This window comes from Eulemur rufifrons, chromosome 19, assembly GCF_041146395.1.
Source record: "Eulemur rufifrons isolate Redbay chromosome 19, OSU_ERuf_1, whole genome shotgun sequence".
NCBI lineage: Eukaryota > Metazoa > Chordata > Mammalia > Primates > Lemuridae > Eulemur > Eulemur rufifrons.
In genome coordinates, this window is record NC_091001.1 from 40426589 (window position 1) to 40448839 (window position 22251).

The 22251-nt window shown below is 41.7% G+C and overlaps 1 protein-coding gene and 1 non-coding gene across 2 annotated transcripts; one reads left to right on the plus strand and one right to left on the minus strand.

Moving 5' to 3' along the window:
• The first annotated feature begins 5994 nt into the window (after positions 1-5994).
• Positions 5995-19159, plus strand: CNOT11 (CCR4-NOT transcription complex subunit 11). Its single transcript, XM_069494158.1, has 7 exons — positions 5995-6625; positions 9628-9792; positions 11202-11354; positions 13379-13581; positions 15475-15677; positions 17868-17964; positions 18042-19159. Exons 1-7 carry the CDS (start codon positions 6112-6114, stop codon positions 18237-18239), a joined length of 1533 nt encoding a protein of 510 aa, XP_069350259.1. The 5' UTR covers positions 5995-6111; the 3' UTR covers positions 18240-19159.
• Positions 19160-21489: 2330 nt separating this feature from the next.
• LOC138400452 (small nucleolar RNA SNORD89) lies at positions 21490-21605 on the minus strand. The gene has a single exon (XR_011236332.1). It is a non-coding gene; the product is annotated as a small nucleolar RNA SNORD89 (small nucleolar RNA).
• Positions 21606-22251: the final 646 nt, after the last annotated feature.

Here is a 22251-nt window from a genome sequence, read left to right on the forward strand (position 1 = left end):
GACATGGCTGGGAACTCAGTTTTAAGATTTTTCTGGGGTCCCCATGGCCAAGAGGGGGTCTGCTTAGTTGGCAGGGGGGCTTAGGATTTTATTTTTACTTTACAATACCAAATGCCCAGATACATTTACTGGGATGCAGGAGTCTCAGTTTAGCAATGTTTTTTGCTGATGTAAAGAGCAACATTTTGATTCAAGTCTGGGGAGACAGAATACCAATTTGGGAAATTTTGGCTCCAGTAATGTCCAATTTGTTGTGAGAGGTAAACACATTCTAAGCTAATGTTCTTAAAAGCAACTTATGCATTTCTCCTTAAAAATATTTATAAAAATGCTGTTTTAGGAAAAGCTATTCACATGGCATAGATTAAATGTACAGACATTATCTTAAATGTTTTTCTTTTTTAGAGACAGGGTCTCACTCTGTCACCCAGGCTGGAGTGCAGTAGTAAGATCACAGCTGACTGTAACCTTAAACTCCTGGGCTCAAGTGATCCTTCTGCCTCAGCCTTCCCAGTAGCTACAGGTGCCGGCCATTACACTTGGCTAATTTTATTTTTTTGTAGAGATGGGATCGGTGTCTCACCATGTTGTCCAGGCTGGTGTCAAACTCCTGGCCTCAAGCAGTCCTCCCACCTTGGCCTCCCAAAGTTCAGGGATTCCAGACCTGAGCCATTGCACCCGGCCTTTTTTTAAAACTATTGATTAAGGAGTTTCCCTGTAGATTTGAATGCTGAATGCCAGCTGTTATTCACATCAATATTTTAATATTTAATACCAAGATAGTTAATACTGTCAACAGAAAAGAACCCAAACTCTATAAAATAAAGAGGTTTATTCTAAGCTGAACATGTGTAGCCATGGCCAGGAGAGCCACGCCCAAGAAACCTTGAGCAAGTGGTCTCGCTGCGGTTGGGTCACATAGTTTGGTTTTGCACATTTCAGGGAGACAGGAAATACACATAAAGTCATAAAGCAATGCATGGAAGATGTGCATTGGTTTGGTCTGAAAAGGCAGGACATCTCGAAGCAGGGAATTACAGGTCATAGGTAGGTTTAAAGATTCATTCATTGGTAATTGGTTAAAAAAGTTGTAACAGAGGGAATGGCCTGGAAAAAATGTAAAAATATTTTCTGTCTCTAAAGCCTCCACCCCTGCTTCAGGCCAGTGGGTGGGAGGGGCAGGGTAATGTCTTGTTTATTTGTGGAACAGGAGATGGCCCGGCCTGACCTGGTAAAGAGAGAGCCTGGGTTGTGGAGATCACGAGACTGTGCTCAGATGATGAGAATTATTAACTGTAGTTGAACGTAATTGCCTGAAGCTGAGAAACCATCCTTTAAAAGCTCTGTATTTCTGTGAATGTTCAGGAAATTTGGGATTTTGAGATGAGGTCTGCCATTTTTCCTCCTTTGTCGACAAAGTAAACTCTCTTTCCTTTCTCTTCAAACCGCTTGTCCTAGTTCTTCTCATTCTTCTTCGGCCTGGTGGACAAGTGCTGAGTTTTCGGTAACAAAATGAAGCTTTGTCTAAAGGCTTAGACTGTTTTAAGATGAAAGTCTGTTAATCAGAGACAAGCCACCTGACCTACACCCAGACTCAAGTGATTAGTTAAGTAAATTGATGATCTAATAGCCTTAGTCCCGTTAACAAGTTACAAAGGCTATCTCCAAGAAGGGAGGTGGAATGACCAGGCATGTCTGACCTCTCTTCTCATGGCCAGCAACTCAGCTTTTAGGTATTTTTGGAGTCCCGTTGGCCAAGAGAACGTCCATTCAGTTGGCTGGGGGGCTTAAGATTTCATTTAGTTCACAACAGAAAGGATTGGTACATATTTACCTGTTTAGAATGCTAGTTCAACTTGTTCTAATGAGTAAGAGAGGAAAGGAAATAACATTCCCTGAGTGCCTGCTACATGCACAAGCTCCACTTACGTACCTCGGTTAATCTTTACAATGATTCTGTCCACATAAAAAAAGGAGGCTGAGGCACAAAATACAATGCAAAGAGTTTATTCAGGCCAAAGTGAGGACAGCTGCTTGGAAGACTCAGACTCAAGTAAGCCTGGATGTGACCTCCCTTTGGCCTTTGTTACAAACAGGTGGTTTTTTTTTGTCGCTTGGGCTAGAGCTGGAGTGCAGTGGTGTGGTCATAGCTCACTGCAACCTCAAACTCCTGGGCTCAAGCAATCCTCCTTCAGCCTCCGGAGTAGCTGGGACTACAGGCACTTGTCACCACACCTGGCTAACATTTCTATTTTTTGTAAAGACCAGGTCTTGCTCTTCCTCAGGATGATCTTAACTCCTGGCCTCAAGCGATCCTTGAGTGCTAGGATCACAGATGTGAGCCACTGCACCTGGTCACTAACAGGTTTTTAAAGGCAAAAAAAAGAAAAAAAGGAAAAACAAACAACAACAAAATAAAGGCAAAAAGGGGGACAGGGAGTGGGCTGATACAGTTGTTTGTCAGGAATTCTCATAGGTTTACAGAAATAACATTGAGTAATGCTTGGCTATACATTGTTAAGCTATAGGGTATGGGTTAGAGTGTCCAGTGGGACATTGTTAGGTTAATTTATAGCTACTCCTCACAATGGCAAGCAGTTTCAAGAAATGAATATGTATTCTCACTGCGTGACTTCAGGAAAAAAACAGAAAAAAAAAAAAAGAAATGAATACATAGTTCAAGGGGGGAAGTAGAATGTGATTGCTGTCTCATTTTTAACATCTCTTTGGGCCTGATAATTTAAAGTGACTAGCATTCCTAAAATAAAAGTTCTTTTCTTTTCTTTTCTTTTTCCCTGAGGTAGATTTTTTTTTTTGAGATTGGGTCCTCACCCGGTCCCCCCTCCGCCCCCTGCCCGCCCCCCATCCTGCCTCCTGGGGCCAAAGTCATCATAACTCATTGCAACCTTAAACTCCAGGATCAAATGATCCTTCTGCCTCAGTCTCTGGAGTGGCTGGGACATGCCACCACTAAAGAGGGTTTATTGGAGCGCTCCTGGGTGAGGGTAACGGGGCCTGGGCGAGGTTTTGGCGGGCGGGGTGGGGGTGGAGGGAGAAAGAGACCCGAGAAGTCGCCCCGCCCAGAAGTCTGAGTGGGTTTATATATGTTTTTTTAGGGCTGGGGGGTGGGGGTTTCTTTGGTGGAAAGATCTATGGCGGGGAGAGCAAGGAATTTTCCATTGCAGTTTTAGGGCAGGTGTGGAGAAATAGGAGGGGCTAGTGGTATAGGTGGACTCCAGGAACTGTGACAGACTCTAGGAGCCGAGACCCTTGTCAGGGTAACCATCCAGGTGTGGTTATTCTTTTAACTCAGCTGGGCCTAGCAGGCATTGTTCTAGGTAGGTCTCTTGGGCTTTTTCTTTTTTTTTTCATTAGGGAGGGGAGGGGTGCCTGCCACCAGCCTTACAACCACATACAACTATTTTTTTTTTCTTTTTTGGTAGATATGGGGGTCTCACTATATTGCTCAGGCTGGCCTCAAACTCCTGGCCTCAAGTGATCCTCCCACCTCAGCCTCCTGAAATGCTGGGGTTACTGGCCTGAGCCACTGTGTCTGGCCTCCACGAGGTAGATTTTAATTCTCATTTTACAAATAAGGAAGCTAAGGCTCAGAGAGGTTATACAACCTTCCTGAAGACACATAGCTAATAAATGGCAGAATTGGAATTTTAACTTAGGTAGAATGTTTTGATTTTATGGTAAACTTAATGATCAGGATGAGCTGATTCTCTAGCAGAGGTTCTAGATTGCATGATAGTGATGGCAGCACTGACCAAGAGGTCACCAACCTCCTCTAAGTATTGAGGGCAGGGCTTGATCTCTTGGGTTCACTGCCTTTCAGCAAAACAGAATTTGTTAAATGATCAAATGTTGGTGGGGAGCCTGAGGGCACAGATGAAGTAAGCGTGAAGAATTACCAAGACATACTATAAGGACAGCTTAGGGCCTCTGCTGGGTGAATAGCGTACCCCAAAATTCCTGTTCAACTGAAACCTCAAAGTGTGAGCTTATTTGGAAATAGGGTCTTTGCAGATCTAATTAGCTCTGATGATACCATATTGGATTAGCGTGGGCCCTAAGTACAATGACTGGTGTCCTTATAAGAAGGCCATGTGGAGACACAGAGGAGATGCACACAGGGTCCATGTGGCAACAGAAGCAGAGATTGGGATGGTGCATCTACAAGTCAGGGGATGCCGAGGATTGAAGGGCAAACACCAGCAGCTGGGAAGAGACAGGGAAAGATTCTTTCCTGGAGCATTCAGACGGAGAAGGCTGTGTTGACACCTTGATTTCAGATGTTTAGCCTCCATAATTTGCCAGAGAATCAGTTTTTGTTGTGTTAAACCACCCAGATTGTGGTTATTTGTCAAAGCAGCCCTAGGAAAGGAACAAAAGGCCTGAGAGTTGGTTTCTGGGAACATGGAGGAAACTCTGGATATCATGTTAATTTTGAAAACGTTCCCACAGCAGGAAAAGTATTTAGTTCTTTTTTTTGGCTAACATATAATGTTCAAATATTTTGAAATATGTTGAAAAAAACTAAACAATATCAGCATTATTACATTAATAGTTTTAATACTAATTCGTATTATCAAACAGTATTAGTATTGTAGGATAACTGCTGTAACAGAAGACCCCACAATGTAAAATGGCTCAGTGTATTATAATAAAAAAAATTAATGAGAGTACTTTCAAGCTAATTTGAATCAGTTTCCCAAGTTACCAAATTATATTTGCTCTCCTTAGGAATGTTAACTGGCAGGATCTTTCCAGAGGGCAATCTAGCAATAAACTGAAGTAAGCCTTTAAAATACAGCAGATATCATGCTGGTTGACCCAGCAATTTCTCTTCCTTAAATTCTCCTTAAGAATTAAGGTATGCCTTCTGATCAGTGGGGAAAATAAATAAATAAATAAAATTAAGGTAGCGCTTAACTAGATAATTCTTTTTTTTCCTCCAATTTTAGAACATTTTTATTACCCCCAAAAGAAACCCTGTAAACGAGCCCTTCCTCAATCTGTCTCAAATCCCCCTCTCCTAACCCCACCCTCAGACATAGGTAACAACTCTATAGATTTGCCTATTCTGGGCATTTTGTATAAATGGAATTATACCATATGTGCACTTTTATGATTGACTTTACACTTAGCCACTGGCATTGTTAAGCGCAGACCGTATTTCCCAAACTTGCGTGGCGGGAGTCGCTGGTGACATTCCTGTAGGTTTCTGTGGGTCTAGGGAGGGGCCGGGCAAGTGTGGGTAATGCCACTCGGTAGTTCTCAGCCCAGACTGCACGTCAGAGTCACCCGGGGAGGTGTTTCCTTTTTTATTACCTGAATCAGAACCTCGGGGGTGGGGCCAGGTGCTAGTTATTTGTAAAGGTTCACCACCAGATTCTAATGCTGTACCTGGGCCCAGAATAAGCCCCCTGGCTGCAGGCTAAAAGTGGCACCGAAAACAACCTTGTAAATGAACATTTATTGGCAACATTTTCCAGAAATCGTAAAAGAAAATAATCATGCACAAAGAGCTCATAAGCAATATGATTCCACTTTTGCTAAAAGGAGTGTAAGATCAGAAATTAACATAGGTTATGAGAAACCTGTGGCGTCTTCACTTATTTGCATTTACAGTATTTTCACCATGAACAGTCATGGATGTTATATTAGGGAAACTATTTAGCAGCTAAGATCCATTTTTTCAAACAGCAACGTAGCCAACATTTACTGGGACCATCTGGTGCCAGACACTGCCCTGGAGACTGCTAAGGGGTCCGCTTTCGCTAACCGTGGCGCCGACCTGGCGGGCCCCGGCCCTGGGCAAAGCAAGCCCCGGAGCCGGCCGGCCCGCCCCCGCCCCTTGAGACCCCGCCCCCACTTCCGGCCGCTTCACCCCGCCCACGTCGCCGCTGGGGATTTTCTCTCTGGCCTCGCTCCAGCAGCCTCGCTTTCGCTAGGTGCTGTCCCTCTCCGTCGCTGCGGTCTGGCTTCCCCGACGTGTTTTGTTTGCGACGCTGTCGTGTAACAGCGCGCTTTACGGCCGCGGGGACGGAGCGAGCCGGCGCCAGGGCCACTCCGGCCGGGAAGCAGGGCAGGCGAGCGAGGTTGATGCCCGGTGGCGGGGCGAGCGCGGCATCTGGCCGGCTTTTCACCGCCGCAGAGCAAAGGGGGGCCCGAGAAGCGGCAGGGTCGGCGTCTAGGAGCGGCCCGGGGGGCTCCGGCGGCGGCAGAGGCGGAGCAGGCGGTCCCGGGCCGGGGAGCGGAGGCCCGGGGGGCCCCGCGGGCAGGATGAGCCTGACAGCGAAGGAGCTCTCAAGCCTGCTGAGCATCATCTCGGAGGAGGCGGGCGGCGGCAGCACCTTCGAGGGCCTGTCCACCGCTTTCCACCACTACTTCAGCAAAGCCGACCACTTCCGCCTGGGCTCGGTGCTGGTCATGCTGCTGCAGCAGCCAGACTTGCTGCCCAGCGCGGCGCAGCGCCTCACCGCGCTCTACCTGCTCTGGGAGATGTACCGCACCGAGCCGCTCGCCGCCAACCCCTTCGCCGCCAGCTTCGCGCACCTGCTTAACCCCGCGCCTCCCGCCCGCGGCGGCCAGGAGCCTGACCGGCCACCGCTCTCAGGTACCTTCCGAAGCTAGGTGTGCGGTGTGGATTTGGCTAGATTCGGCGGTTTTCCACTTATGCTTCTGGGAACTCACCCGCAAGGGAAATTCCTGCAAGGGAAAGTAACTTCTTTTGAAATGATCATCCCGTTTCTCCTCCACCCCACCCTCCCGTTAACTCTAAAGTATGGAGAGAATGGTAGTTTAATTAGAAGTTCATGGCACCGAAAATTATTTTTGTATGCAAGTCACCAAATAATGCAGTGTAGCGCTTGACATTTTTAGTGTCTCAAATACGTATGTTCATCTAAAGCCCATGTGGGGAAGTTACAACTAATACACTGGATCTGCAGCCGGTTTTAAGTATCAGAGGAGTACATAGAAGTCAATATTAAGGCCCCAAATAAGTTATTTGGGAGGAAATATACGTTAAACACTATTTAAGGATTTTGCAGCCATCTTCCTTGGTCTGTTAGGTGTCCGTGGATCATGTGATGGGGGCAGAGGATAGAAGGGAGTCTCAAACTCACTGGGTTAGAAAACGCATGAGTACTGGACATTCTGCGAAGTCTGCATTTTTGTCCTTGTTTTTAAGCTCAAGCAACAGATGCTTTATGAGGACTTACTTTGGGAGAAGACTTGCAGCCAGAAGATAAGAAAGACACAGAGGGGATGGTGTTAAGTGGACTTCAAGGACTTAGGGACTACTGGGAGAAGCACGTAGTTAGGCATGGGAGACAACTTGATCTTACAGTCCTTAGCCTGGGAGAAAGGGCAAATTGCTCTGTAGGTAAGACCTGCTATACAGTGAGTCAAGGTTAAGGCAGTAGATTTTGAGGGGTCTTTTCATGGCACAGGAGGGCTTCTACATTTTAAGCTAGTTAGTGTTCCTGCCTGTCAACCCATCTGGATCTAAAGCTTGCTCAGATTGGTCTCCTGCAATTGGTGCCCTTGTCTAAGAAGGGCAACTTTTGTGTTGGACTGAGATGCCCCTAGGGTACAGGTCCCTAACCTTGCTTTCAGGAAGTTTGTGACAGCCCAGAAAGTGATGGTCAAAACCCAACACCCTAGGGTGCTTGAATTAGATGATTGAGACAGTGTAGGATTTGGGTAAGAGGACTTTGTGGATTCTGAAGGGCAGGTTAGGCAAAGGAAGCCTGACTTATATAATGTCATTCTAAAAAACAGAATCTAAACCTGCAGCCAGTCCGCAGACTGCATGGTAAACACAAATTTGCCAAGGGAGGGGAGGGGAGGCAGATGTCAAGGAAGGAATCCATGGTGGGTTGTTTAACCTCTCTGTGCCTCAGTTTTTTTATCTGTAAAATGCAGATAATAACAATTCTGAGCTGATAGAATGTTGTGAAGAATAAAAGTACCTATAAATTTTACCCATTGTCATTACCATTATTAATGTAGGTAGGGATGGTTGGTAAATACACAGAAAACAGCAGTGCCAAGTCCTACTCCTAGAGCTTCTAATACTGTACGTTTAGGGTGAACATCTAATGGGTATATATATGTATATTTTTTTGAGACAGAGTCTTGCTCTGTTGCCCAGGCTAGAGTGTCGTGGCGTCAGCCTAGCTCACAGCAACCTCAAACTCCTGGGCTCAAGCAATCCTCCTGCCTCAGCCTGCCGAGTAGCTGGGACTACAGGCATGTGCTACCATGCCCGGCTAATTTTTTCTATATATTTTTAGTTGTCCAGCTAATTTCTTTCTATTTTTAGTAGAGACGGAGGTCTCACTTTTGCTCAGGCTGGTCTTGAACTCCTGAGCTTGAGCAATCCTCCTGCCTTGGCCTCCCAGAGTGCTAGGATTACAGGCGAAAGCCACCACACCAGGCCTTAATGGGTATATTTTTAAAAAGCTTTTTAGATGATTCTGAGTAGAATCAGGATTGAGAATGTATCTGGAAGTAAGAAAGATGGCTTCTCTGCACTCAAAAAGCTTGCAGTCTGATTGGGGAGAAATAAACATAGCCATAACACAGCGTGGCAAGGGCTGGCTGTACTAGATGTTGCATACAAAATGCTGGGTAGCACAGAGGAAGGAACAGACCCGTGGAGCTGGAGAGATTTGCAGAGGAAGTGATATTTTTGCTGGATATTGGTTAGGGATAGGGGTGGGAGGCAAGGATGTGACTCTTGTCAGGTGTTTTTGAAGAACTGAGTGTAGAAGTTGAGGGATTTTTGTGCAACCGGAGTGTGGGCACATGGATGGGAGGGGAGTTGGAGATGAATTGGGACCAGATTATGAAGGGTCTTGTAGTGATGTAGAAGTTTGGGTTTAATTCTTTTGTAAACAGGTTAAGTGGTGTGATCAAACTTGTACTCTAGAAATATAACTAAATGGTAAGAGCGAGTGTGGAATGTGGGGGGCAGGTAGGCAGGGGTCAAAGTTGGGGAAATCAGGAAGTCTGTCCTGTAGTCCAGGCAAGAGAGAGGAGAAGAGTGGGGATGGAGCTGAGGGAATGCAGCCTGCTGATGGCTGTGATTGGAGATGAGGCTTGGTGAACATTTGCATATGGGACAAAAGGGAAAGAAGAACATTCAGCATTTGGGAGTTTTGTAGCTGCATTATGTATTGAATCAGTTACATGAAGTGTATTTACATTGCTACTGATTGCTTTCTTTCATTTATTCAACTTCTACACAGTGGTTCCAGAGAAGGAAAAAAAGCATTTTTGAGAGCTATAGTTTTTACTGGCCTTGGACTTTTCAGTAGTTGAGGCACTTTAGAAAATGAAGTTCTTGGCTGGGTATGGTGGCTCAGGACTATAATCCTAGCACTTTGGGAGGCTGAGGTGAGAGAATTGCCTGAGGCTGGGAGTTTGAGACCATCCTGAGCAACACAGTTCATAAATGTGTATATTTGGTTAATCAAAACTTAATTATAATTTAGTCCTTCAATATGTATGTGGGTTGAAGTGGCAAGTAGAAAATGATGATTTTTACCAGCTTCAAGTTAATTTTTAAAAGTAACCATTGGAGAAATCGTTATACATTTTTGTTTACAGGATTTTTACCTCCTATAACTCCACCAGAAAAGTTTTTTCTTTCCCAGCTGATGCTGGCACCCCCAAGGGAACTCTTCAAGAAGACGCCTCGCCAGATTGCATTGATGGAAGTCGGAAGCATGGGCCAGTCTGTGGACATCAGCGGGCTTCAATTAGCCTTGGCTGGTAAGGAGGACTCAGTGGTTTGGGGGTTCTTGTGTGATCATAATGGGCCTCTTTTGGTTGAGTTTCTTTACTTAAAATGTGGGTCTTTGTGACTGTGATAAGAGGTTAGTACATTCCATAAAAAAAAAAAAAAAAAAGTAGTTTCAACAATTAATTGATCACAGCCAGTTACAGATTCCTTTGTTTCTTCTCCACTTGACTAGCCTTTAAGAAAAAAAAAAAAGTAGTTTCAGTATTGGATCCTTAACGGAAGTCTTCATTTTTGGATGCTCATATGGCATATAAATTCATTTTGAGTTTTCACTTGGATTACTTTCCCACTTTTAGAAGAATGCTGGATAAAATTTCGTTTCTTTTTTTTTTTTTTTTTTGACAGACTCTCGCTCTGTTGCCTGGGCTAGAGTGCCATGGTGTCAGCCTAGCTCACAGCAACCTCAAACTCCTGGGCTCGAGGGATCCTCCTGCCTCAGCCTCTCGAGTAGCTAGGACTATAGGCGCACGCCACCATACCCGGCTAATTTTTTCTATTTTTAGCAGAGATGGGGTTTCACTCTTGCTCAGGCTGGTCTCGAGCCCCTGAGCTCAAGCAATCCTCCCGCCTCGGCCTCCCAAAGTGCTAGGATTACAGGTGTGAGCCACCATGCCCGGCCCCATTCTACTATTGATGGACATACAATTGCTATGAGCATTCTTTTGGGGCACATGGGAAAGTTTGTGTTCTGGATGGAAAGATATACATGTAAAACTTTACAAGGTAATGTCAAATTGTTTTCCAAAGTTGTGCCATTTTTCATTCCCAGTAGCAATGTGTGAGTTACCTTACATCCTCTTCTGCATTTGAGAATGTCAGGTTTGTTAATTTTGCCATTCTGGTGGGTGTGTAATAGTATCTTGGGTTTTAACTAAATTTTCCCTGGTTCGTAGTGGGATTAAACATTTTTTTCAGATGATTATTGGCCATTCAAGCCTTTTTGGTAAAATCTCTGATAAAGTCATCAGTCCATTTTTTCCTGTTGTATTCTTTATGTTTTTTTATTTAATTGATTTGTTGGAACTTTATATATATATATATATAGTAAGTCCTCACTGAACATTGCTGATAGGTTCTTGGAGACTGTGACTTTAAGCAAAATGATGTATAGCAGGTCCTTGAATAAGTCCTTTCGTTCAACATTGTTTTATTATAATGTTGATAAGAAAATTGGTTTTATTATACATTTGTACCACTTAAAGTTACAGTTTCCAAGAACCTGTTGATGTTAAGTGAGGACTTACTGTATACACACACTCTGAAGCTGGCCCTTTGTTTTTATGTGTTGCATATAGCCTTCCCTAATTAGTAGCTTACCGTTTCACTTTCCTCATGGTGTCCTTAATTTTAAAATGTCTCCTGTTTTGATCTTTTTCAGAACGCCAGTCTGAATTGCCAACTCAAAGTAAAGCTAGCTTCCCTAGTATTCTCAGTGACCCAGACCCAGATTCTTCTAATTCTGGATTTGACAGCTCAGTTGCCTCTCAGATCACGGAAGCTTTAGTCAGTGGACCAAAACCACCTATTGAAAGTAGGTATATATAAATTAGTTTTATATTCTTGGTTTTATTTTGTCAGCATCCTCTGGATTTACCACTTTTTTTTGAGACATCTTGTTATTTTCATTGCTACTTGAACTTGAATTTAATGTGAAACTTACTAGTATAGTTTCCAGAACATTTAAGAAAATTACACACCAAGTCATTTACTACATATCCATCATAAGCATACCTCAAAATATAAATTCTGATTTTACTGAAATGTAGCTTTCTTTATTACCCTTTTGCTTTATGCCTCTTTAGTAATCTTATCACTGTCATCATCTCCACTTTAAAGTTTTATCTGCCAGCTCCTAATTTACTTTAATTCAAAGAAAACACCTCGAATTTGAAATAATAGTAGCTGTATCTTTTGATTTTACAGGTTTCTGTATGGTTTGAGTGATGAAGGTGCGCTTTGTGCTTAGAGATAAGAACATATTTCAACCATGAGGTTGAAACTTACACAGTGACTTTTTATACTGTTTGGTTCACAGTAGATCTTTGGCATAAATGGGTTAAATATTTGGTTTTAGCAAGTCACAAGTGTGACTGAAGGTCTGTGGCATATAATGGTTTCTATTTAGTATTTGCTCAGATACAACTTTGGATTGCATAGGCCACCCAGAAGTTATGTAAAAAGCAAAGCACTCGTAATAAGTGAATCTAGCCAAACACCAGACGTCCCTGTGTCGCAGGAACTTTCTCTTTAGCACATAAGTAGGACTTTTCATACAGTTTAAACACTTTGTTTTTTTAAGTGGTCTGAAGAAAGATTCAGATGCTAGTCTTGGTGATGTAAGTGAAGAGACAGTGGAGATGTTTAAGATAAAGTGATGATTCTTGGCCAGAAAACAGACATTTTCAATAAACTAGAGAGCAGACTCTGAAATTTGGCAGTGGCTAGGATCCATGATGGAATAAGCCGTCTTCTGCCCTATGTGGAAACCAAAATGAGGTGTGAAATTGCTTCAGCAGAAGTCATAGCCAGCATTTATGTCAGTGGGTTTATAACTTAGGGATTAATATTGTTTTTTTTGTTTTTTTTTTTTTTTTTTTTTTGAGACAGAGTGCCGCTCTGTTGCCTGGGCTAGAGTGCCAAGGCGTCAGCCTAGCTCACAGCAACTTCAAACTCCTGGGCTCAAGCGATCCTCCTGCCTCAGCCTCCCGAGTAGCTGGGACTACAGGCACGCGCCACCATGCCCAGCTAATTTTTTTGTATATATTTTTAGCTGTCCAGATCATTTCTTTCTATTTTTAGTACAGATGGGGTCTCGCTCTTGCTCAGGCTGGTCTTTAACTCCTGACCTCGAGCAATCCTCCCGCCTCAGCCTCCCAGAGTGCTAGGATTACAGGCGTGAGCCACCATGCCCGGCCTAATATTGTTTTATAAAATAGTTAAGGGTTGAGTTACTTCATTTTCCTGCTGTACTTTTATTGTTTTATGAAAGTGAATATGGTGTTTGTAAATTTAGGGGTTTATGCAAGTCTCCATATTCATTTGAAAATGTCAAAAGTCAACCATACTCTTTTTCTCCTTCCATTTCGTTGCTATGTAATTTGTCTTTTCAGTTATAAGATGCAAAGATAAAACCAGTACAAACCAGTTCCCACAAAATAGTGCTAACTAAGGACAGGATGTGTGAGGACAAATGGTATTTCATTTTCCCATCAAAAGACTTACCACTCTAGCAGTGGTATCCTTTTGCTATTGAGGGGTCAAGCTCGAATTCAGAGTTGTCAGATCATGGCCATGCTTTCCTTTCCACTCTCCAGAAATTAATGGGTTTGGTCTCTGGCACCATGCTGTTAATGTCCTTTCGTTGCCTTGTTTGTATCTGAATGAAACCCTGACTTTCTATGTCATTCTTGCTTCCACTTTTGAAGCATGACAGTTTTATCACATTATCTTTATTAAGAGAGGCCTTGGCATGTTCCATGAAGTGAAATGTGGATGAGATGTGTAAAGATGTTACTTACTGACAAATGCAGTTAAATGTTACTGCTCTTGTTACAGGCCATTTTCGGCCAGAGTTTATCCGCCCCCCGCCTCCGCTCCATGTTTGTGAGGATGAGCTGGCGTGGCTGAATCCCACAGAGCCCGACCACGGCGTTCAGTGGGACAAGTCCATGTGTGTGAAGAACAGCACTGGTGTGGAGATCAAGCGAATAATGGCCAAAGCCTTCAAAAGCCCCTTGTCTTCTCCCCAGCAGACACAGGTGTGTATTTATTGTCAACATTTTCTTATCTTTAATCCAGCAAGAATTTATTTTTGTTTTTTGTCAAGTGATAAAGGAGCAAATAAGCTAATGCTGTGCAAACGAGCCAGAAGTAGGAAGTGGCACAAGTGTATGGATCTCTGGAGCTTTGTTTTGCCCTTTCCCCTTCTGGTAAATTTGTTCTGGTGGGGCAAGAAGTCTGATGACTAAAAATGTTTCAACTCTTGTTTGTGATCAGTTTGTCCTGGGAGAAGTGGAATGGCTCTCAGTTTTTGGCACCCTGCTCCTGCTGTGTGCCAGCTGGGCACTACATTGTTACATTTGAGCTGGACAGCTCTTCTGAGTGTAAGTGGAATTGTTAACATTTGATACAGGAGGAAAATGAGGCCCAGGGAAGGTAAACTAGCTGCCATCTCACAGCTGATTTGTGGTGGATTTGAGGTTAAAAGTGGGCCCCACTGGACAGCTCCCCTCAGGGTTTAGCAAGGACACCCCTGACCACCTCCCCATTCCCCCCACCCCCCCCCCCCCGTTTTTTTAAGTAAGAGACAGGTTCTCACTCTGTCACCCAGGCTAGAGTGCAGTGGTGCAATCATGGTTCACTTTCACCTTGAACTCCTGGGTTCAGGCGATCCTCCCACCTTGGCCTCCACAGTAGCTACAGGGGGACTACAGGGGAACACCACTACACCCAGTTAATTTTTAAGCTTTTTTGTAGAGACACAGTCTTGCTATGTTGCCCAGGCTAAGGCAAGGATGCTTTTGTAGGAGCTTTCTGGCTGATGAATTTTATTCAGTTTGCATCCTTCTAAGTTAGAACTTGTTGGGAGATGCTGACATCTCCAAATCATTTTGCCACCAGAAATATTATTTTCTAAGTCAAGTAATTAATGTCTATGTTTGTCCTTCACTTTGCTTATTAGACTATCCTGAAACATAGCCCACTATGGAACATACAAGTGGATAGGGAAAAGATTATAGAAAATTTAAAAGAAAAAGTGCTTATTTGGCAGAAAAAGTGTTTGTGAGGATACGTATTTGAATTACAAAGTGTAGGTATGACTTGAACTGTAAAATTCTGCAAGCTGATGATTTGCAGCAGGTCAGCTGTCCCACTTCCCATTCTGCCCCCTTCTCGGGTATCTCCACCTGGGTGGGACAGGGTGGGACTTCTTGTGAGAATTAGTTGGTCATTAAGATTATTTTTGGTTATAATAGATGACCGGAGGAAAACATCTACAAAGGACTTGATACTGTTACAACTAGACAACATTGAGTCTGGTTTCTTGTCCAGGAAGAGGAATCACTAGCATATTTATAAATTATCTTGAATGTGTTTGCATTTTAGCATCTTCAAAGTTCAAATGTAAATTAAACAATGTCAATGATGATGGCTAGAAGCTTAGCAAGTGCAATTATGTGCCTGGGCACGGTGGCTTGTGCCTGTAATGCCAGTGACTTGGGAGGCTGAGGCAGGGGGAGGATCGCTTGATGCCAGGAGTTCAAGACCAGCCTGGGCAACATAGTGAGATCCCATCTCTTAAAAAAAAACTAGCCATGTGTGGTGGTGTGTTCCTGTAGTCCTAGCCACTTGGGAAGCTGAGGTGGGAGGATTGCTTGAGCCCAGGAGTTTGAGGCAGCAGTGAGCTATGATCACACCATTGCACTCCAGCCTCAGCAACAGAGCAAGACCTTGTCCCTCACCCAAAAAACGAAATGTCTTTTGTTTTTCAAAAGACATCATGGAGAAGAAATTTATAAACTTGTTTACATGTAAATAACGTTGTAGCTTTTTGTATAAAATACTTGTTTTTGTATGCATGAAAAAATTCCAATATGACTCAAGAACCTTTCTCTCTCTGTCTCTGTCTCTAAAAATCTGGTTGTATTTAGCTCCTTGGTGAGTTGGAAAAAGACCCCAAACTTGTTTATCATATTGGCCTCACTCCAGCCAAACTTCCTGATCTTGTGGAAAACAACCCTTTAGTCGCCATAGAAATGCTGCTGAAATTAATGCAATCAAGCCAGATCACTGAGTATTTCTCTGTCCTGGTAAATATGGACATGTCCTTACATTCAATGGAAGTTGTAAATCGGTAAGTTTTCACATTTGATTAAATGTGTCGTTATATTTAACATATAGATCCTGATTAAATGGCCAGGAGGAAAAACCTGTAACAGCTTTTTTTTTCCTGATATTATTGCCTAAGATAACCCATAAAAGAAATAATTTGAGCCTTGGTGCTCACTGCTTGAGAACTTAGCATCTATTAGTAAGAACTCTGAGGGTAGGATTTCAAACATATTTAGCATTTATAGACTTGTAAATGAAGCTTAATTGCTGATATTTATTTCCCTGTATCTTCTTTGCCCCTATACAAATATAGGTATCATATTAGTTATTTTTTCTTAGTGACTAATAGCTATCATGTGGAACAGTATGGGCCTTAAGAGCTGAGAGAATTCTAGAAAGCCGTCATAGAGATTCCTTGTTCCCTTTTCCCTTTCTTTGACTCCAGTCTCCTTACCCTGCCAGTGGTTTGCCTGAGATAGTCCTGATTGGGGCATTGTATTCTGAGCTCCCTTTTGTGTGGTATCTGTTTTGGATGGTAGATTATATGGTCCTTGTACTATATGGAGAAATCCACTCTGAGTGGCAGGTAACTAAACTGCAGTTAGAGCACGTTTTTTTGAACACCTGTTTTATAAGTTGGAGATTTTTAAAAAACTCACTTGACATTGAACTAAAAAATTATGTCCTTCTAAGTTTATCAAGTGGTGAAATAAAGCTTGGCTGGAAGCCTAGGGAGTGCAAGTATGTGCGCAAGAGGATAGTGCGTCCTTTCAAGGGTAGGAGGGGGAGGAGGCCTGAGACTTCCAAATTAATTTTTAACTTTGTCTTTGGTTGCTGGCAAAACTGGTTAGATGCTTGTTGAAAACATGCTGTGCTGCTTAATTTCTGCCTCTTCTCATCTCTACTTGTCCAAGTCTTTCTCCTTTCTATTAAGTCAAGACTTAAGCTTCTTTCAGTGGCTGAAAAAAGGACTTCTGTTGAAGTCCTTTGGATTGAGCAAGCTCCGAGTGTTCACTTTTCCCCTACACTGTACTCTCGTAGCAGTTACTGTCTTTACCAGACATCTGGGCCTTAGTCGAAGAATAATTTTATCTTTTTATCAGTGAGATTCTAATCTCCTTGGTATTTTGGAATGTCTAGGACAAGGTCCTGTTTTTTATTTTTCCCCAGCACCTATCATAGTGCATTAGCCTTAAGTGTGAAACAAGTCTGTTGCTGACACACAAATCTCAAGTAACCGCAGTGGCCCAAGGCACTGTTTCCTTGGAGCACTAGTTCCTCAATACCTTATAGAAAAAGGTTTTGAGGTCAGGTAAGTTTAGAAAAGGCAGTATGTATGAATCTTCTTTTGGAAATTCATACTTTATGGTTAGCATAGCAAAGGCTTTGCAACAAGCCCTGTTTAATGTGACCTAGTGTTTCCCAGACTTAATTGAACATGGAATTCCTACCCCCATCCCACTTTTTCTTCTTTCCTTAAAACATTCCACATAATCCTTTGGAAAGTGCTGACCTTGGCCTTCTGGACTCTGATTCTAGTCTGTGCCATGCCTTTGTTACATCCCAGCCAGGTCTTTCTGTTGTGCTTCTGAATGTACCACGCTAATGCCCGATTCCAGGCCTCTATGCGGATCGGATTGCTACGCAATTACGAGGATTACTTCTCAGGTTTCAGTTTGACTTTAAGTCACTTGCCCTTCTAAGTCTTTTCCCAGGTCTCCTATGTTACCATTACCCTATTTACAAACCTCTCATTTTAGCATTTGACTATATGGTGTACCATTCATGTACTAAACTTACACCTTCCTCTCAGACACATTGACCTTTCATAGTGTTTATCTGTTAATAGGACTTTGGTAAACGTTACTTGAATGCTTATAATAATTGCTGAGGATATATGAGAGCTTGGAAGATAACAGACTGTGACTTAGGATTTAACCAAGAATACTAAGGGAGAGTACTCAAAAAATAATTGATGAATGAATGATTGCTATGTGTAATGCTAAGTATAGACATTAAAAAAAGTGTTATTTATGAATAAGTGGATGTGGCTCTTAGGTATACTTGCCTAAGCATATTTAAAACTAGGGAATTGATCACATATCAGAAATTTCCACCAGATGACCAAAGGAAATTTTATATTTTATGCTTAACAGTAATTTTCAATGTTACCAAATAAAATTAACAGCCCAAATTTTCTTTTATGAAACAGACTAACTACAGCTGTTGATCTACCTCCTGAATTTATTCACCTTTATATATCAAATTGCATCTCTACTTGTGAACAAATTAAGGATAAGTATATGCAGGTAATAGAAATTTTTATGAGTTTTATAAATACTTGCCAGGAAAATGGGCACACTAAAATTTGCTTTTTCTTTTTCAGAATCGTTTGGTGCGTCTTGTGTGTGTCTTTCTCCAGTCTTTGATCCGTAACAAAATTATTAATGTACAGGACTTGTTTATAGAAGTGCAGGCATTCTGTATCGAGTTCAGTAGGATACGAGAAGCTGCTGGTCTTTTCCGGTTGTTGAAGACATTGGATACTGGGGAAACACCTTCAGAGACCAAAATGTCAAAGTAGTTCATTGTTCAGCTGTGATTTAGATTTTAAAACTGTTCAAACTCAAGTGGATTGCTTGGTCTAATGCATATAAAAACACTTTATCTACTTAAAGCAAAGTTTTCCTTTCCTGGATGACTTTTTCATTAAGATGAATTTTTGGTAAGAACTTGGGAAAATGTCTTTTAGGTGTCTTGCTGATAACTATCCATTAAGGAGGAACGGTTATCCCAAAAAAAGTTACTACAAAAAAGAAGAGAAGAGGTTTTTTTTTTTTTTTTTAGCACTAAAGAGCAAAATGCCTATTTTTGCTTAAAAGAGAAATTACAGTCTTCTGAGAAAGTAGGAATCCAGTTTTTTTAAGATTCCAAAGTTAAAAGTATTTAATGAGAGTCAGTGAAGACATTCTTAAGAATTTGTGATACTGTCCTTGAGGTCAAAGCATTTTAATGTTTCTGATTCATCAGGTGGTAAACAGAAGTTTGGTTCTTGAACCTACTTATGCATGTAGCTCTTAACTTCTCATTAAGCACAGTCTAAATCACTGACTTTGTAACTTTATCCTTCTTGTCATGGGGACTTACTTAGACAACAGAATAAATGCATTTCTTGGGCTTCTTATAAACATGGGAACTCTTAGAAACCCTTTTCTAGACTGTAATAGCTAGTATAGTTTTTTTTTTCCTCAAAGATGTTCTTCTGTTATTAGTCTAAGATAGCTATTTCTTTGTTTTGTTTTAAGGAAAACTGTCAGTGCTTTGGGAGGTAGTAACACCACTGGGAACTGCCATGTAAACTGCCTGCTGAATGAGATCTGCACTCTCCTCTCTGGGTGGGGGTGGGGTGTAGATGCATGTTTGGACGTAGAGAGCAGGGAGCAGGGTGGCATCTTGTGGGCTGTTACCCCCCATGTGACTTTGGATAACAGTGCCTTCCATTAAAGTTCTTTTTTTATCTACTCTAATATCTGATTTTTTACTTGAAGAAATTATGAAAAATTCCTTTTATTAAGGGCACTCCAAAGCATATTTATAGGGAAATAACCTGTTCAACAGTAATTACCCTCTAATCCAACACTTAGCCAAAGTTAAAGGAAACCAAGCCTAGTGGTTTTCAGGTGAGTACAAATTCTAGTCTTCTAACATTGGAGAAAGAGCAGTGCTCTTAGATTTATAACAAATTGGATATTTTAGCTATTCTTATGAAAGTAAGGGATTTTTAAAGTATGTTTGCTTAGAGGAAATAATGACCTAAGACTATGTATCAGAGGAATGCCTTAAAAAAAAAAAAAAAAAAAGATGGCAACATTGATTTCTCTCAGTGCCTAAAAGTGGGCATCCCAGTTGCAAATGAGCATTTCTGGGAAAAGAACAGTTCATTACTGAGATACTTTTTGGAATGGCAGTTTCAACAACCCAACCTTAGGTTCCAGGACCTACTGATTCTCTGGCATAATAAAGGCAATGAATGCAGTCAATAGTGCTGTAACTTGTGCCTGAATGAAACTTAGCTAAGATGGGTATTTTGTCCAGAAGGCACATCAAAGCCTTGCACTTATAACTCACCAACAAAAAGTGCAAAAGTGAGAAAAAAATGTGGTATTGAAAACCAGGAAAAGGATACTTACTTGCAGTATGATAGCTGAAACAAGGCAGAGTGTCCCCTTGTTCAATCTGTGTTAGGAACACGTGTGTCAGGCAACTAATTCACTGCTCTGTGCTCATCTGAAAAGACTGCACAAGTGCTGTACATGCTGATTTGGGGGTTATAAACTTACAAACAGGCAAATTCTCAAATATAAACTCCAAAAATGAGGATCAAGATCGATCACAGTATTGATGTTTACTTGAAAGATTTTCAAATCTATTTTGAATAAATGGCTTACAAAAAATAGTTGTATTTAGAGAACATTTTATAAAAAATAAAACAGTCTAGATTTACATTTATAACACCAACAAGGTTCTTGAAAATAAAAGAAACTATAATCCTGGGATTCAGTAACTGTACAATCAACTTTTAAGTATAGTCAAATGAGTTCTGTATAATTCTCATGTTAAAAGCACCTTGAATTCTTGGGATTTTCCAGTTCCAATTTCTAGTTTTAATATCTTCAAATCACCTGTTAAAAAAGACAGCAATAAGTAATATTATTCCTAAGACAAGTTATTTCTTGCACATTGACCAAGGGGTTGACAGAAAATAACAGAAAAACCTAAGTTACTTTAAAATAGTTTGGGATCTTAAAATGGAACTATCTCAAATGATTCTCTTTAACAATGCTAACTTCTCATTTAAACTTTACAGAAATCGGCCGGGCGCGGTGGCTCACACCTGTAATCCTAGCATTCTGAGAGGCCGAAGCAGGAAGATTGCTTGAGGTCAGGAGTGATGGGATCTCGCTTTTGCCCAGGATGGTCTTGAAGTGTCCTGGGCTCAAGCAATCCTCCTGCCTTGGCCTCCCAAAGTGCTAAGATTATAGGCTTGAGCCACTACATTTGGCCTGATAAATGTTTCTAAACTTTAAAAACTAGTATTAGCTGGGAAAGTCATAGGTGGCTTTTCTAATCTGTTATCACGGAAGCACAAGATAACGTTATGCCACAAAAGTAGCCTTGGTTTGAGCCAACATCTTGTGCTTCAGTAAATCACAAAGTAGTGAGCCTGTAGAAACTGCTTTTTAAAAAAATTCTTTTTGTTATTGTGGTAGGAACATTTAACATGAAATCTCTTAAAATTTTAAGTGCACAATACAATATTGTTAACTACAAACACAATGTTTTACAGTAGATCTCTTGAGCTCATTCATCTTGCACCAAGTACAAGTGAAACTTGGTACTTGGTGCCCCTTCCCCCAGCCCCTGGCAACCACCATTTTACTCTCTGAGAAACTCTTCTGACTAAAACATAATTACCTCAAGTTCTAGTTGGTAATACATACATACCCACTTAATTTCAGCCTTCACTGAGCAAATGAACTCCTGTATCAAAACACTGTTGCCAAAGTATTTTACTGGGGAATTTGGTTACACTGGGTATCTCATTCCCAGTGTATGGGGACACACACCTATTCTTGAAGGTCTGTTAACATGTTTGTGATTCTAGTAGTCCTTAATTCAAGTAAGTGTATCTTCATGTACACAGTATATTTACTACTTGTTCAAGCCCCAGTGTTGTCTGAGGGAGTCCCTGATTATTTTTTCTTAAAAATAGCTCAGCTCTTGGGATGCCTTTCATGGCTACTCCCATGGCATAAAGCTTCAATCTTGACGTTACTGAGGTCAGACCACCGGTTCGCTTCAGGAGATTTTGTCATCGTGTGCCCACACAGAGAGCAAACTGCTGATGGAGACACTGCAATTCGGCCTTTTATTGTCATCATTCCTCAGTAGCTGTGGGGAGCGATCTTTTGGGAAAGGCTGTGTGTTCAACATCCCTAAAAAGACGTGGGAAATTATTACCTGTGAAATAATGCGTGTTCTTACACCTCTCTGGCCCTTTGTGGTTTTCTGCTGGGAAACCCAGAACACCGACTCGGACGCTGGAGAGCGGAGCTGGATAGCAGGCAGGGAGGGAGGTACACAGCATCGCGGTCACCGGCACCTGCCTCTTTCACAGCGCAACCTGGGTTTTCAAAGTTAGGTACTGTTCTACATTGTAAGTGAACACATGGCTTTTAGGACAATGGTTAGGAAGAAAGTGATTATTGTTATAAATAAACTAAATCTCTCTGATTTACTATGCTCTTGATTTACATTCCTCAAATTCCCAGCATCTTATCAACTTGAAAGTTTCAGCAAAAATTCTGGTAATATTTGACCCTTCTTTATCATGTTATTTCCATCTAGATAAACTATCAAACTTTTTCCTTTTGAAGTATTGACATTTTTTCTCGCTAGTGTTTTTGCTACTGAAGACTACTTTGTTGAGTAGATAAGACTGCAATTATTCCAAGTTCTTCAATTTATTATAAGTAATTTAGTGTTCAAACTTTTGAATAAAGCTTTATCTGACAGCTGCTAAGAAATCACATTGC

Coding starts and splice junctions, on each gene's coding strand:
- CNOT11 (XM_069494158.1), top strand. CDS start 6,112: ATGCCCGGTGGCGGGGCGAGCGCGGCATCTGGCCGGCTTTTCACCGCC. Junction 6,626..9,627: donor TGACCGGCCACCGCTCTCAG/GTACCTTCCGAA, acceptor TTTTGTTTACAG/GATTTTTACCTCCTATAACT. Junction 9,793..11,201: donor GCTTCAATTAGCCTTGGCTG/GTAAGGAGGACT, acceptor GATCTTTTTCAG/AACGCCAGTCTGAATTGCCA.